General features: G+C 37.2%; 1 protein-coding gene across 1 annotated transcript in view; it reads left to right on the top strand.

Moving 5' to 3' along the window:
* LOC135195733 (uncharacterized) overlaps positions 1 to 14,792 on the top strand; it is a 27,320-nt gene extending 12,528 nt beyond the window's left edge. Inside the window, exons 3-10 of the mRNA XM_064222178.1 lie at positions 1,385 to 1,450; positions 8,285 to 8,374; positions 8,773 to 8,919; positions 10,377 to 10,457; positions 11,189 to 11,347; positions 12,047 to 12,155; positions 14,414 to 14,506; positions 14,654 to 14,792. Of these exons, the coding sequence (XP_064078248.1) occupies positions 1,385 to 1,450; positions 8,285 to 8,374; positions 8,773 to 8,919; positions 10,377 to 10,457; positions 11,189 to 11,347; positions 12,047 to 12,155; positions 14,414 to 14,506; positions 14,654 to 14,792 (884 nt within the window). The remainder of the gene's footprint in view (positions 1 to 1,384; positions 1,451 to 8,284; positions 8,375 to 8,772; positions 8,920 to 10,376; positions 10,458 to 11,188; positions 11,348 to 12,046; positions 12,156 to 14,413; positions 14,507 to 14,653) is intronic.
* Positions 14,793 to 17,500: the final 2,708 nt, after the last annotated feature.

The following is a 17,500-nucleotide window of genomic DNA, read 5'->3' as shown; positions in this document are numbered from 1 at the left end:
TAATACCTTTTTATAGCCTGAAACAACAGGCAGTGACGCCTGAAAAACGTTCCATGCTCCATGCTTTTAAAATCGTCACCTTCAAAGTCCAAGATTCTTGATGGGAGTAGAAGTGCTGCGAGTTCTTGGCCTCCTCTGTAGTCTGTAGCGCTAATTACAGGTCATATACTATCATTTTTCCCATACCATCAATCTTATCATCTTGTATATTTTTTTATTCATACCAGGTGTTATTGCAACTCTTTCTATAGGGCATTAAACACATATTATCAAGTATATAATTTAGTAACTTGCAATGAAAATATTATTTATGCAGTATATATCGACTTCGCGAGCAGGAATTAAGTTGCACTGAGCATCATTAGCAAGAGGGAGAGGCCAATAACACTTGATATATTTCACGGTGTATCTCATTTGAAGAATACATTGTTTATTGAATTAGTGTTTCATTATATTTATATATCTCTGACTAAAATGTATAGGTCATACAAGCCGTAAATTGTGAAATGGGGAAGTTTTTCTTCGAGATTGTGACTGGCAGTAATGGCTATGAGACCGAGTGCAGCTAAAAGGGGTGGCTTGTGACGTCATGGTCAGCTCCACGCGCTTTGATTGGTCCTAATTTTCCCCATCCCTAAACTCTTCCAGACTTGGGAAATATGCCTCCCGGGCGCGAACAATCGGAACCAAACAAATCCAGGACGACAGTGAAGCTTAAACCCACACCGGCATCGCGCCCGGGAGCCGAATAATCTCTTATCGACAAAAAAATTCTCCTTCGGTTAAACATATATGAAAATATATTAATTCCGAGGCAGAACGAATTAGATATTAAAGGACATTTGTAGCTCGATGTATGTATATGAATCACAGTAATGTGATATGACTTTTATTTATATATATATATATATAATATATATATATATATATATATATATATAATATATATATATATATATATATGTATATATATATATACTACACACATACGTATGTATTTATATGTGTACATATACATATGAGAAAGAGAATTAATTGTTCTTGAATAAGCAATATACATACATACATACATACCTCACATACATACATACATACATAACATACATATATATATATATATATATATATATATATATATATATATATATATTCATACATACAGATATATACTGTGTGTACATATGTGTGTATAAGCGTGTATTTTTCCAACCTCCAAGCCACACAGGTCCTGAATTGTAACATCACCATTAGGGCTCGGAAAGGAAGGAAGGAATCACACATCGTCTCTATGAAACTGCTGCAGCAAACTGAAATCCGCCATAAACCTGAAGGATTCTCTAATTTACTCCTACGGTTTTTTTTTTTTTTTTTTTTTTTATTTCAGGTGCCTGCCGGGTGAAGTGCATGACAGATGACACCTGCGCCGCCGTCAGCGTCCAGGGCACTACAGGTAGGCCAATGCATTCATTGATTTTTGGAGAGAGAGACCTTACCTTACAGACCTTACATCTTGTTCGGGTTGCCCCAGGTCCACGTGTGAGGCACCTCTAATGTCTACCAGACAGTTGCTAGTGCATCTTCTGGTATATTTTGCATCTTACAATCTTGGATGGTATGGGATGCAGCTTAGATATTTGTCGAGCTTATTCTTAAACACATCTACGCTCACTCCTGATATATTCCTCAGATGAGCTGGCAACGCATTGAATAGACGCTGCATTATCGATGCTGATGCGTAGTGGATTAATGTCCTGTGTGCTTTCCTTATTTTTCCTGGTATAGTTTTGGGCACTATTAATCTACCTCTGCTTTCTCTTTCTGATATTTTTAGCTCCATGATGTATTCGGCAATTCCTTCTATCTGTTTCCATGCCTGAATTATCATGTAGCGTTCTCTTCTCCTTTCTAGACTATAAAATTTTAAAAATTGTAGTCTTTCCCAGTAGTCAAGATCCTTAACTTCTTCTATTCTAGCTGTAAAGGACCTTTGTACATTCTCTATTTGTGCAATATCCTTTTGATAGTGTGGGTACCATATCATATTGCAATATTCAAGTGGACTACGAACATACGTTTTATAAAGCATAATCATGTGTTCAGCTTTTCTTGTTTTGAAGTGCTGCAACAACAATCCCATTTTTGCTTTACATTTTGCCAATAGAATTGCTATTTGATCATTGCATAACATGTTCCTATTCAACATCACACCAAGGTCTTTAACTGCTTCCTTATTTGTGATTGTCTCATTATTAGGTCCCCTATATGCATATAGCTTTCCTTCTCTATCTCCATAATTTATTGATTCAAATTTATCAGAGTTAAATACCATCCTATTTACCTCTGCCCAATCATATACTACTTTGTTAAGGTCTCTTTGTAGCGCGTTCCTATCTTCATCACAAGTAATTTCTCTACTTATTCTTGTGCCATTGGCGAAACTACTCACTAACGATTCCTTAACATTACTGTCTGTCTGCAATCATAATAACAAACAGCAATGCAGCTAGCACCGTACCTTCTGGCACACCGGATATTACCTTAGCTTCATCCGATTTCTCATCGTTTGCAATAACTATCTGTTTTCTGTTGTGTAAAAATTCTTTTAACCATCTTCCTACTTTGTCCACTATATTATGTTTTCTAATTTTCTTCGCTAATATATTATGATCTACCTTGTCAAAGCTTTAGCAAAGTCCAGATAAACGACATCTGTTTCTTTTCTGCTTTTCATATTTTTGTATATGTTCTCACGGTGGACTAACAGTTGGATTTGTGTACTTTTTATGGGTACAAAACCATGTTGTCCTATATTAAACAAATTATTTTTTATTAAATGTTTCATAATATTTTTCTTCATTACCCTTTCATACACTTTCATAATATGTGATGTTAGACTCACAGGCCTATAATTACTTGCCTCTAGTCTTGATCCACTTTTGAAAGTAGGGGTAATATATGCTAATTTGTGCTCATCATATCTCTTGCCTGTATCTACACTTTGTCTTAACAATAGTGCAAGGGGCTTTGCGATAGAATGAACTACTTTCTTTAACAAAATAGCAGGGACACCATCAGGCCCAGCTGCAGCTCCATTTTTAATTTATTAATAGCCTCCACAATATCAGCTTCATTAATACCTATGTCTGATAAATATTCACTATTTTCATCTCTTATTCTGTATCATTATCTTCATTATCAATCCTCGTGGTAAATTCTCTTATAATTTTCTGCCAATATGTTGCATATTTCCTTTTTTTTATTCGTTAATCTCCGTTCAATTCTTGGAGGGCCTATTTCTATTCTTCTTTTATTCATCTTTTTCCCATACGAGTACAATAGTTTGGGGTTTTGCTTGATATTTACTAGGGTTTTTCTTCCAAGTCCAATTTTTTCATTTTCTTTTGATTGTATAATTTTTTGTTCTGCATTTTCTATCTTACTTTTTAGTTCCATTGCTTTCCATGCATTTTTTTCTTTTGTAAGACCTTTTTTCCACTTTTGATTTTCTGGAACAAGATCCTTCCGTCTCTTGGTATGCATGACTGATGTTTACTTTTCTTCTTCGGTATATATTTATCCACTATTTTCTCTAATATTTTATATCGTATCTCCGTATTTACCTGTATACCATCACTTACGAAAATGTTATCCCAATCTTTGTTTAATTCTTCATTTATTTCTGACCATTTTATATTTTTACTGGAGAGAGAGAGAGAGAGAGAGAGAGAGAGAGAGAGAGAGAGAGAGAGAGAGAGAGAGAGAGAGAGAGAGAGAGAGAGAGAGCTTAAATAAATAAATAAAGTAATACATTATAATAATGATAAAAAGCTCCCAGATCACACGGGTAGGACAATGGAATCATTGATTTTGGAGAAAAGAAAAAAGATGCCAAAAAAGTAAAATAAAATAAATGAATGAATAAAAAAAAATACTAATAATGATAAAACGCATCCAGGCCACCACAGATAGGCAGGCCAATGGAGCCATTGATTTTGGGAGGAAAAAAAGCGATGCATAAAACAATAATAATAATTAAAATAAATAAATAAATGAATGCATAAATAATAATAATGATAAAAAAGCGTCCAGACCACCAAAGGTAGGTCAATGAAGTCATTCATATTGGGGCAAAAAAAAAAAGCTATGAAAAAAAAAATAATAATAATAATAGGTCATCAATGGACGGGTTAAGCAACATTGGGGCTGGTCAGTCGTTGGATGGGTGACCGCTCTCCTCGGCATTGATTCCTTGGAAAAGGATCTTTACCATAATTTCCTCAGTCTACTCAGCTGTAAATGAGTACCTATTCCTGATGGGGTAGGGTCCAGTTATGGGTTAATAGCAAAACTCAGCAATGATGGAAAGAAATGAAAGATTAAACGACAACGACATAAATGGAACCTCTGGCGACAGAGAAGCTTCGTCCGGCAGCCAGGTATTTAGCCCAATTGAAGGGGAGGACGGTCAGGTACTTGGAGGTCATCATCCAGCAATTGACCACCACAACGACAGTAACCAACAGCCAGAGACTGGAGCTACAGAAGTAAACCAGAGGAAGAAATGGACAAAAGAAGAAAATAAGGAAATATGGAGATGCTACATCAGAAGCAACCCGACAGAGAGAGGATATAGAAGAAGGTTGGTCAACATCTGGAATGAGAGGAATAACACCCCCCAAACAGAGCAGAGTCTGGCAGAACAAGTAAGGAACATAAAGAAAAAGAACTGGCTCTCCCCAACAGAAAGAGAAGAACTGGAAAGGGAAATGTCACACGACAACGAATTACACGAAGACGAACTGAGAGACGATGCCACAGAAGACGACAGGGATGATGAGGTATCAAACAACGACACACAAAGAAACACCGACGAAGTAACATAGATGACGGAATGGGTAAAAAAGATTAGACAATGGATGGAGCCAGATATTGGGAGAACAAAGATCCCCTCCATGAAAGCCTACAACACCAAGAAATTAAAAGAGAAAACAAGTGCGGTCAATGAAATAATGGGAATAATACATACCACCAGTATCACAGAAACAAATAACTTGACCTACCCAGGGGCAAGATTAGTAGCAGAACTGATGGAGATATGAACACCAACACCACCAGCACAACCAACCCAACAGAAAACAAAACAGCAACCGCCTTGGAAAAGGCGCATGGAAAAGCAAATCATGGTGATGAGATCTGACGAGTAAACTGAAAGAGATGGCAGAAAAAAGGCTAAGAAGCAAGAAAACAAGGGAGGAACTGAACGAGAAATACAAAGTTCAGGAGAGGGGACTAAACAACCCAATAGAAGATGTAAAACAGAGGCTTAAGGCCAAAGTACATAAGATCCAACGGTACATGAACAGGAATATGGGATACCAACAGAACAAACTATTCGGAACCAACCAGAAAAGACTATACAGCCAACCAAGAGGGGAAGACAACCACCAAGAAATTCCTAAAGCCAAACCAAGTAAGAAACTCTGGGAAAACATATGGAGCAATCCGGTATCGCACAACAAACATGTAACATTGCTCCAGGAAGTTAAGGAAGAAGAAACAGGGAGAATAAAACAAAGATTCACTGAGATCATGACAGACAGTCAAACACCAACTAAAGAAAATGCCAAACTGGAAAGCCCCAGGTCCCGATGAAGTCCATGGATACTGGCTCAAAAACTTCAAGGGCCTACACCCACGAATAGCAGAACAACTCTAGCACTGTATCACAAATCATGCACCCAAATGGATGCCCACAGGAAGAACATCCTTAGTACAGAAAGACAAGAGTAAGGCAAATATAGCCAGTAACTACAGGCCTATCACCTGCCTACCAATAATGTGGAAGTAAATAACAGGTATCATCAGTGAAAGGCTATACAATTACCTAGAGGATACAAATACCATCCCCCACCAACAGAAAGGCTGCAGAAGGAAGTGTAGGGGCACAAAAGACCAGCTCCTGATAGACAAAATGGTAATGAAGAACAGTAGAAGGAAAACCAACCTAAGCATGGCATGGATAGACTATAAGAAAGCCTTCGACATGATACCACACACATGGCTAATAGAATGCCTAAAAATATATGGGGCAGAGGAAAACATCATCAGCTTCCTCAAAAATACAATGCGCAACTGTAATACAATACTTACAAGCTCTGGAATAAGACTAGCAGAGGTTAATATCAGGCGTGGGATCTTCCAGGGCGACTCACTGTCCCCACTACTCTTCGTAGTAGCCATGATTCCCATGACAAAAGTACTGTAGATGATGGATGCTGGGTACCAACTCAAGAAAAGAGGCAACAGAATTAACCATCTGATGTTCATGGACGACATCAAGCTATATGGTAAGAGCATCAAGGAAATAGATACCCTAATCCAGACTGTAAGGATTGTATCTGAGGACATCACGATGGAGTTTGGAATGGAAAAATGTGCCTTGGTCAACATACAAAAGGGCAAAGTAACAAGGACTGAAGGGATAAAGCTACCAGATGGCAACAACATCAAACACATAGATGAGACGGGATGCAAATACCTGGGAATAATGGAAGGAGGAGATATAAAACACCAAGATATGAAGGACACGGTCAGACTCAAGGCGATACTCAAAGTCAAAACTCAACGCCGGAGATATAATAAAAGCCATAAACACATGTGCAGTGCCAGTAATCAGATACAGCGCAGGAATAGTGGAATGGACGAAGACAGAACTTCGCAGCATAGACCAGAAAACGAGGAAACATATGACAATACACAAAGCACTACACCCAAGAGCAAATACAGACAGACTATACATAACACGAAAGGAAGGAGGGAGGGGACTACTAAGCATAGAGGACAGCGTTAACATCAAGAACACAGCACTGGGGCAATAAATGAAAACCAGTGAAGACGACTGGTTCAAGAATGCATGGGAAGAAGGACTGATAAAAGTAGACGAAGACCCAGAAATATACAGACAGGAGAATGACAAACAGAACAGAGGAATGGAACAACAAACCAATGCACGGACAATACATGAGACAGACTAAAGAACTAGCCAGCGATGACACATGGCAATGGCTACTAGGGGGAGATGGAAATAACATCTCTCCCATATGTAGGAAGTGCAATATGAAAAATGAGACCATAAACCACATAGCAAGCGAATGTCCAGCACTTGCACAGAACCAGTACAAAAAGAGGCATGATTCAGTGGCAAAAGCCCTCCACTGGAGCCTGTGCAAGAAACATCAGCTACCTTGCAGTATTAAGTGGTACGAGCACCAACCTGAAGGCGTGATAGAAAACGATCAGGCAAAGGTCCTTTGGGACTATGGTATCAGAAAAGATAGGGTGATACGTGCAAATAGACCAGACGTGACGTTGAATGACAAAATCAAGAAGAAAGTACCACTCATTGACGTCGCAATACCATGGGACACCAGAGTTGAAGAAAAAGAAAGGGAAAAATTGGATAAGTATCAAGACCTGAAAATATAAATAAGAAGGATATGGGATATGCCAGTGGAAATTGTACCCATAATCATAGGAACACTAGGCACGATCCCGAGATCTCTGAAAAGGAATGTGGAAAAACTAGAGGCTGAAGTAGCTCCAGGACTCATGCAGAAGAGTGTGATCCTAGAAACGGCACACATAGTAAGAAAAGTGATGGACTCCTAAGGAGGTAGGATGCAACCTGGAACCCCTCACTACAAATACCACCCAGTCGAACTGGAGGACTGTGATAGACAAAAAAAAATAATAAATTAATAATATATCTAAATGAGTAAAAAAATAATTATAACATAAAAAGCGTGCAGGCCACCGCAGGTAGGGCGGCAATGAAGTTACTGATTTTGGGGTGATGCACACAAAAAATAATAATAAAATGAAATAAAATAAAATAAAATAAAAAATAAAAATAAATAAATAAATAAAAATTCAAACTCTCCTTTGTGCTGCTAGAACTTTCACCCGAGTTTATTGCAGATCGTGTGATTCGGTTTAAAGCCACACACACACACACACACGCATACACACACACACACACACACACACACACACACACACACATATATATATATATATATATATATATATATATATATATATACATACTACATATATATATGTATGTATGTATTTAAAGAAAAAAATTGGGTAATGGCAAAAACTCTCGCAGTCTACTGTTTCACTTTCCTCGGGTTACATAATAAATTATATGGTGTGTGTGTGTGTGTGTGTGTGTGTGTGTCAGTTCATTACCTGAGCCTAACCGTGGTAATTCTCGAACCAGCTGGGCCTACCAACTGCTTCTTCACGTACGGAGTCTTCGACTCAGCTCAACTCGTGGAAGATGCCTCCTCATTCACGTACACACACGATGGTAAGACGACGAAACTGTTTACTTGCTGTTTTTAATGGAGAGTTTCATAAGACGACGAAACTGTTTACTTACTGTTTTTAATGGAGAGTTTCATCTCTCGTTTAACTGACAGCTAAAACGTTGATATAAGTATCACTGAAGTTTATTTTCAAAGCTGGAATGAGGCTTATTTCTTTAAGTTTTGTTAGGTTAGGTTAAGGTTGGTTAGTTTTGTTAGACGTTTCGAAGGAACTCGGCAAAGTTTGTCAAAAACTTGTCTTTGTAAATGAGTTATAATGTCTAGGCTGTCCATTGACTGATTTCAAGGTAGCACATTCAGCAGTCTATTCATTATCAGTTGTTCTGTCCATAATGGATGAATGAGTCATTCTACTTAAGTCTGTGTGTGCTTCTTGTAGCAACAACGGTACTGGCTACTACAACATCCGCCACAACATCACCAACAACAGTGACTACGACAACAGAGGCAACAACAACTACAAGCACAGCAACGACACCGACAACTACAACCACAACTACGACACCACCACCACCAACAACAACAAGTGAGTCTTGTCCTGTTTTCTTGTCTTGGTGTTTCTTCATCTAAAAACAAAATAAATAAATAAATAAATAAATATATAAACAAATAAATAAAGCTATTAATACAGTGTCCTCTTCATTTGCATTCAAAATCATGACACTAAAATAACCTATCTGAATAGTCATGCATGTTATTTGTGTGAATGTATAAAATATGGTCATGTATATTTATATATATATTATATATATAATATTGATTTCACCAGAGGAAATTACTTATAAGTGCATCTACCCTGGTCATGGTAAAAACGCATGAAGGCAAGGAAGAAATATTATCAGACTATCAACCTCACTGTTGCGTTTCGTCTTCCCGAATTAAATTGTCCAATTTAATATTCACACTTCGAAATTATCCCACTTTTTTTTAGCAACTGTTTGCTTCTTCGAGTCCGTGGGGGGATTTCCATCAACATAACATTAGCAAAAAATTCCACTTTTCATTAATACCAAGTTGCATTTCTGCAAAATATGAACGTCAGACCCAATTCAAAATACGAACGTAAGACCCAATTCATCAATTTATGACCCTCTTGTGATCATAGTTTCCTTAGATTTAATGAGGTTTTAACGCCTGAAGGTGAATGAATAACAAAAGGTTTCCCCTCACCTACTAAGCTACTAAGTCTGGAATTACTTTCCTACAATAAGTATTGCTTCTTCAACACCTGTTACTACTCCTCCACACAATAAGCACTGCTTCTTCAACAACTGCTTCTCAGTTACTGATCAATTATTCCTTAAATATCGTGCTCCTACTACTACTCCATCAGTAACTTATGAAAGCTTAAACTACTCATCAGTTTTACGTAATCCAATTCTAACGGCCAGATTGAAGCTTAAACTACTCCACAGGCCCATTAAGGCTGCTAATCTGCTTCTGAACATCTGATCCCCTACTCCAGTATGCAATCCTTAAGTTGAAAGATACTTCTCGCTATAGTAGATTCATCATCCGTGACTGATGTCTTGGCCAGTACCTTACGACGCTCCTGATTGGCTGTTATTAAGCCAATCACAGTCTCTCTCGAGAGTTCACATAGACAGGATGTAGGTTCCACCTCTCCTGAGGTATACGTATTTCAAAAGCATCCCTTAGGGGAGGTGGAACATACATCCTCCCTATGTGAACTCTCTCGAGAGAGACAGTGTTTCCAGCACAACAGCCAATCAGGAGCGTCGTAAGCGACTGGCCTAGACATCAAATGCACTCCAACAAGCTTGGCAAATGCTAAAACTACTCACGCAGAATATGTTTTCCCACTAAAACAGCTACAACTGAGGATGAGATAACTTCTCAATATATATTCCTTCTCCAAAGGGCATTTGCTAAAGATATATTCCTCCTTTGTCACATTCCATTCAAATTCCCCTTAAAAGCTGAAGCTGTTCTCACTAATAAGTGCATCTACTACATCAACAGGTACCACTACTGAAACGAGCTCCACTTCCACCACCACGAGAACTTGGATTTCCACATCATTCAGACCAATATTTTATGAAGGTGGGTCTGCTTACTTTAATTTCATCTGGAAAGCAATTGTAATTAAATTTCCAAAACGATATCATTTTGGACTCTTCCATTTCCAATACATCAACCCTTAAGGTGAGTTTACACTAGGCTTCACCACACGCTACATATGTAAGACTCATCACCAACTCCTCCCAAATTCTTGTTAGCCCTGCACCTACTGGACTGCTCTCATCAAGAATCATGCCACACCACTAACTCCCCCTAATGAGCAGTTCAGTTGGCGGGGCTAACAGGAATTTGGGAGGAGTTGGTGATGAGTCTTACGTATGCAGTATGCGGTGTAGCCTAGCGTAAACTCACCCTTGAAATGTACTGATGCCTTGTGCCTGTTCAAGATGACATTGTTGTTCAAGGTTAGGTACTCAGAAGTTTTATTTTTCACTTAACTTTGTCATGAAATAGTTTTCGTTTCAATACACGTTCAATACAGACAGATAATTTCTTCACTAATTCCATATGTGAATTCTAGGTGCTCAGTATGCTTGTCCAAAAGATTTAGAAGTAAAGATGTAATGAAATCACTCAGGTCAACACGTTCATTATGACCTGCCCATTCAGGTTGCCTATTTGTAGTTATTTATATCCATATTTGTATGCTCCATGACAATTTTGTGACCTGACTGACAAGGCACTCACAGTAATGTCTATGAATCATTCAATGAAGCTAAAGAGATTTTCTGATGAGTCTCATCTCCTTACAGATGCTAGGTGCGGAAATTTTTGGTACAGATACGAGACCACTTGCTATTTGCCTTCTGTGCTTGATGGCTCCTGGAGTAGAGCAAAGTCTTACTGCGAAATATATCCTGGAGCATATTTGGTCCAGATAACTTCTGCCAATGAATCCTACATCATTGAAAGTTTGTACACTCCTATTTTTGTCCGTTTTCCTAATGCTCAAGTCTGGCAGTTTCTCAACACCTTTCTAACTCAGCCATGGGCTTGTGCACACTATAGTGGAATATGTCTTAAATACATTACAATTATTCAGCATTTGGAAAAAGTTTTTTCATAAACTTATAGGCGTTTACTTTTTCAACCTGTTTGTGGAGTGTATGCAGCCTACAAGTGTTTATGACTTGCTTTCCTATAGTGTGGATGCGCCTTATGAATATCATGAGTTTGTGACTCTTGAAGAGATGGTAGTATCGTCAGTCGAAATTAATTTCCTGCTTTAAATATTGAGTGAGTGTGTATATATACTAATATATATATATGTATATATATATATATATATATATATATATATTATATATATATATATATATATAGTTTATATATATATATATATATAGATATATATATATATATTATATATAATATATACATAGAAATCACGAAAGTACGCACAAGATTTTGTTTATTAGCTGAAGCCACTGGGAAAGTTAAAAAATTAAACATACTTTATGCCCTGAAGATGTGTTAAAACTTTTCTAGTGGTTTCAGCTAATAAAAATACAATATATATATATATATATATATATATATATATATATATATATATATATATTAGGTTTTACGTATATAAACCAGGGTTCAGTTGTGAATTTCCTTTGCAGATCTTTTAAATTCAAAGATTCAGAACACCTACTGGATTGGTCTCAAGAAAGATTCTATCACGTCACAATACGTGTGGGATGTGGACAACACGGCTCCAACATTCCAAAAGTAAGTGAAGATCAAACCACATTTTACAGATGGCTTTGGCAGTTGCTTTGCGAACGGATGATGCCCTTCCAGACTCCAATCCAACACTCCCAATTTATGCCCTTCCAGACTCCACTCCAACACTCACAACTTATCCGAGATCAGGAATCGCATTACTGAATAGAATACAAGTTAGGATGCAAACTAGGAGTTGGAGGGCAACAACCGAGAGCCAAGCTTGTGATCGTTATACACTACCCCTTGGGTAGTTTTTCCTTTCAGGTCACAGCGCTTGGCCTCCGACCTAAGTTTCCTACTCCACTCTAATCCATAAGAATATCGAATGATGGATGACCTTCAGCAATCGCTGTACTGTGGAAACTCTACTCAAACACAAAAAGCTAAGGATATTCCACTAGACTACTTTTATCCATCGCTGTTATTAACCCTTAACCGCCGAAGCGGTAAAAATCAAAACCTCTCCCGAATGCCGGGGCCGGTTTGGAGTGAGCGCGGAAGCGGAAAAAATAATTTTTTCAAAAAATCACAGCGCGCTTAGTTTTCAAGATTAAGAGTTCATTTTTGGCTCTTTTTTTGTCATTGGCTGAAGTTTAGTATGCAACCATCAAAAATGAAAAAAATTATTATCATATATAAATAATGCGATATATGATAGCGCAAAAACGAAATTTCATATATAATTGTATTCAAATCGCGCTGTGCGCAAAACAGTTAAAGGTAACAAGTTACTTTTTTTCGTTGTAATGTACACTAAATTGCGATCATTTTGGTATATAACACATTGTAAAACAATAAAAGCAACACAGAGAAAATATTATCACAAAATGATGCATGAATTCGTAACACGCGGACGTAAACAAATATTTTTATTTTAAATTCACCATAAATCTAAATATTGTTATAGAGACTTCGAATTTGTTTCAAGATGAAGTTAAATGATGGAATATTACAATACTGTAAGAGTTTTAGCTTACAATTGCAGTTTTCGACCATTTCGAACGAGTTAAAGTTGACCAAATGTCGAAATTTTTTTATAATTTTTTTTATATGCAATTATTTCGGAAATTAGAAAAGCTACAACCTTCAAATATTTTTCCTTTTATTCTACATGAAATTGCGCACATTTTCATATATAAAACTCTATGAAATGCCTAATAAGAAACGGAGCAAATTTTCCGAGAATGTGATGTACGCATTTCGGAGATTTATGGCGGAGAATCCGCGCGCGGAGGGAAGGAAAGTTTTTTCATAAATTCACCATAAATCGAAATATTGTGCTAGAGACTTCCAATTTGTTACAAAATGAAGGTAAATGATTGAATATTACTAAAATATAAGAGTTTTAGCTTACAATTGCGTTTTTCGACCATTTCAGAAGAGTCAAAGTTGTCCGAAGGTTGAAAATTTGTCACTTATCCTTTTTTATTGAAAAATATTTCAAAACTGATAAGAGCTAAAACCATGGGTTGTTTTTAGTTGTATTGTGCATGAAATTGCGCACATTTCCATATATAAAACTTTATGTAACGGCTAATTTTAAAATGGTGCAAACATTACCACAATCGCATGTATGATTTTTTTCGGAAGAGTTACAGCGCGGACGTAAGGAAAAAGTTTTTTCATAAATTCACCATAAATCGAAATATTGTGCTAGAGACTTTCAATTTGTTGCAAAATTAAGGTAGATAGTTGAATATTACTAAAGTATAAGCGTTTTAGCTTACAATAGCGTTTTTCGACCATTTCGGTAGAGTCAAAGTTGACCAAAGGTTGAAATTTTGGCACTTATCGTTATTTATATGAAAATATTTCAAAACTGATAAAAGCTACAATCATGAGTAATTTTTTGTTGCATTCTACATAAAAATGCGCACATTTTCATATATAATACTCCATGCAACGGCTAATTTAAAATGGTACACAAATTATGTCAAAGTGACGAAATAATTTCCGAGATGTCTTACCGATACTTTTTAGTGCGGCAAGAAAGAAATTCGCGCTTGCGCGCCTGCGTAACGATTGTAAACAAAACAACACCTTGATCCGTGAACTCCCAGCATCCCCCAAGCCGCGTGATTCAAGAGTTTTCGGCTGGTAGGCCTATAAGTATTTTTCCACGAATTTTTAAAAAAACTTTTTTGAGTCGACGTATGGTACGTCCATTCGGCATACGGGAGACATTTTGACTTGACGTTTAATACGTCCATTCGGCGTTTAAGGGTTAACTGCCTTTAAAACGCCCACATTTTCTCTTGCAGCTGGGAATCTGGCAGACCACAAGGATTTGGCTGTGTGTACATGAACACCAACAACAAATGGTATGATGAATCGTGTTCCCTCTATACTCCAAGGTAATTAAACATTTGGTCATTATTGAATGAACAATTAATCATTATCATTTTGTCATTATTGAATGAACAATCAATCATTATATGTCCTGAAAAAAATTTATGGTTGACCAGAAGTATACTACAACAATGAAGTCGTTCTTGATGCAGGAGAGTCAATCAAAGCTCAGTGAGACACGGAAATGAACTTTATAACATTAGGCAGAGCTTGGGTTTCGAGGTTGTCCCTGGCTGTGTAGGAGTCAATTTCGAACACCACTTGGTTCTTAGTCGTAGCAGGAAGGTGTAAGTTGCCTGTCTAGCTTTACACACAGTCAGGATAGAAAAGTAAAAAACAAACAAAAAATGTGCCGAAGAAGTTTTCTGTAGAGCCACAGCCCATAAAACTTTCAATCACGGCCCGGTAGTGGCCTGTGTTGCTCGAACATAGCTGTGCCAGATGCACTTTTATGTCTAACTTTAACCTTGAATAAAATAAAAACTACCAAGGCTAGGGGGCTGCAATTTGGTATGCTTGATGATTGGAGGGTGGATGATCAATACACCGATTTGCATCACTTTTAACTGTGCCAGATGCAATTTTAAGTCTAACTTTAACCTTGAATAAAATAAAAACTACCGAGGCTAGGGGATGCAATTTGGTATGCTTGATGATTGGAGGATGGATGATCAACACACCAATTTGCAGAACTCTAGCCTCAGAAGTTTTTAAGATCTGAGGACGGACAGAAAAAGTGTGGAGGGACATGAAGGCGTCACAATAATTCTCTTTTATAGAAAACTAAAAATGCAAAGTTCAAATTGCATTGGTTTACCGAATGGAGTTCTCGAATCTCAAATAAACTGACGACGCAATTCTCTCTCACCTAACAGGAACTATCTCTGCAAGAAAGCAGCTTCGCCTTAAATGAACCCCCAACCTCACCCCACCTCCTCCTCCCTGATCCCTGATGACTATCAGGGTCATCTGACAGAAGAAGACACCGATGACGACCTATCACCTGAGAGACCTCTTCTAAATGTGCCCACTCGCTTGCTCTAATGACAATTGGCATCTTATCTAGTAATTTGGTTAACTGAATGACCAATATGACAGTAAATTAAAAAAAAAAACCTGTATGTTGTAATCAATGTGAATCAGCAGTTCTTGTATTAAAAAGTACTAAGCGTTTTATGAATGGCACTGAATAATCACAGTACCATTGCCATATGCTTTTAGCCAATCAAAATTAAGAAATGAAATGATTAAATCAATAATGGAAAAAAATTAGATATATGTCAGTGAATTACAGCAGTTTTTTGTTATCACATATATTTACTGATTCAACGGTGAAAAAAGTAGGTGGATGTAAATGAAACAAGGCAGTTTTGTAATCACATATCTGCACTGATTAATGTAACAGTGAAAAATATAGCTAGATGTAAATGAAATAAGGCAGTTTTGTAATCACATATCTGCACTGATTAATGTAACAGTGAAAAATGTAGTTAGATGTAAATGAAATAAGGCAGTTTTGTAATCACATATCTGCACTAATTAATGTAACAATGAGAAAGGTAACTGAATGTAAGTGAATTATAGCAGCTTTGCCAACACATGAGCACTGATTAACGTAACAATGAAAACGGTAGTTGAACTTAGTGAATTATAGCAGTTTTGCCAACACATGAGCACTGATTAATGTAACAATGAAAAAAGTAGTTGAACTTAGTGAATTATAGCGGTTTTGCCAACACATGAGCACTAATTAATGTAACAATGAAAAAGGTAGTTGAACTTAGTGAGTTATAGCAGTTTTGGCACCCCATGAGCACTGATTAATGTAATGATGAAAAAGGTAGTTGAACTTAGTGAATTATAGCAGTTTTGCCAACTCATGAGCACTGATTAATATAATGATGAAAAAGGTAGTTGAATTTAGTGAATTAAAGCAGTTTTGCCAACACATGAGCACTGATTAATGTAACTATAAAAAAGGTAGTTAAATTTAGTGAATTATAGCAGTTTTGCCAACACACGAGCACTGATTAATGTAATAATGATTAAGAATATGAAAAGTGACATATCAATTTTGCCAACTCATGTGCACTGATTAATGCAACAATGAAAAAAGTAGATGAACTTGCTATCATATAAGAATGAAAAAGGTAAATGAATGTAAGTGAAATATAACAGCTTTGTCATCACATATATGCACTGATTAAGGTAACAGTTAAAATAATAAATGGATGCAAGTGAATTGTAGCAGTTTTGCCACAGGATGTATTCATGTAGTAAGCAACGGACCTCCTATAATAATCATTGCACAGTCCTTGAAAATATATCACATGCTCAACTGATTCATATTTGTTTACATTTTGGCAATGTCCTAACATCCCACACAGACAAGACCAGACACCTGTATACTATAAGCGGTTTGTTTACATTTAACAGACCAGACGATACACTAACATCCCTCACAGACGAGAGCGGACATCTATGTATGCGAGATTAGGGATACTACAATAAAAAAATTAATGTATCAATATTAATTCTGTGAAACGAATTTACCCAAGTATTGACGACTGCATTCTGATGAAAGGGAGAACTAGAGTCTTTATGATAGGTAATTTGCTAAAGGGATGTGCTTCTCTCACGGAACAGTCCCGTCAAATATCGGCGTTTTTACCCCTCAGTCAAAAATGACAAGAATAAGACGGCACGGAATTTAGGTTCGATATCAAGCGCTGGGACCTATGAGGCCATCCAACGCTGAAAGGAAAATTGAGAGGAAAGGAGTTCTGAAAGGTGTAACAGGAGGAAAACCTCAAAGCAGCTGCACTATGACTATGAGGAGAGGAGAGGGTGAAAAGTAAGCTGGGAGAACGAAAGCGGTTGGTTGCAGCTGGGGGCAGAAGGGACGCTGCAAAGAACCTTGATTAATGCCTACAGTGCACAGCGTGAGGTGCACTGATGGCACTAACCACCCTTATGGGCTACAGAGGATGATGAACTAC

The sequence above is a fragment of the Macrobrachium nipponense genome, chromosome 23 (genome assembly GCF_015104395.2).
Source record: "Macrobrachium nipponense isolate FS-2020 chromosome 23, ASM1510439v2, whole genome shotgun sequence".
Lineage (NCBI taxonomy): Eukaryota > Metazoa > Arthropoda > Malacostraca > Decapoda > Palaemonidae > Macrobrachium > Macrobrachium nipponense.
This window is presented reverse-complemented; position numbering and strand designations above follow the sequence as displayed.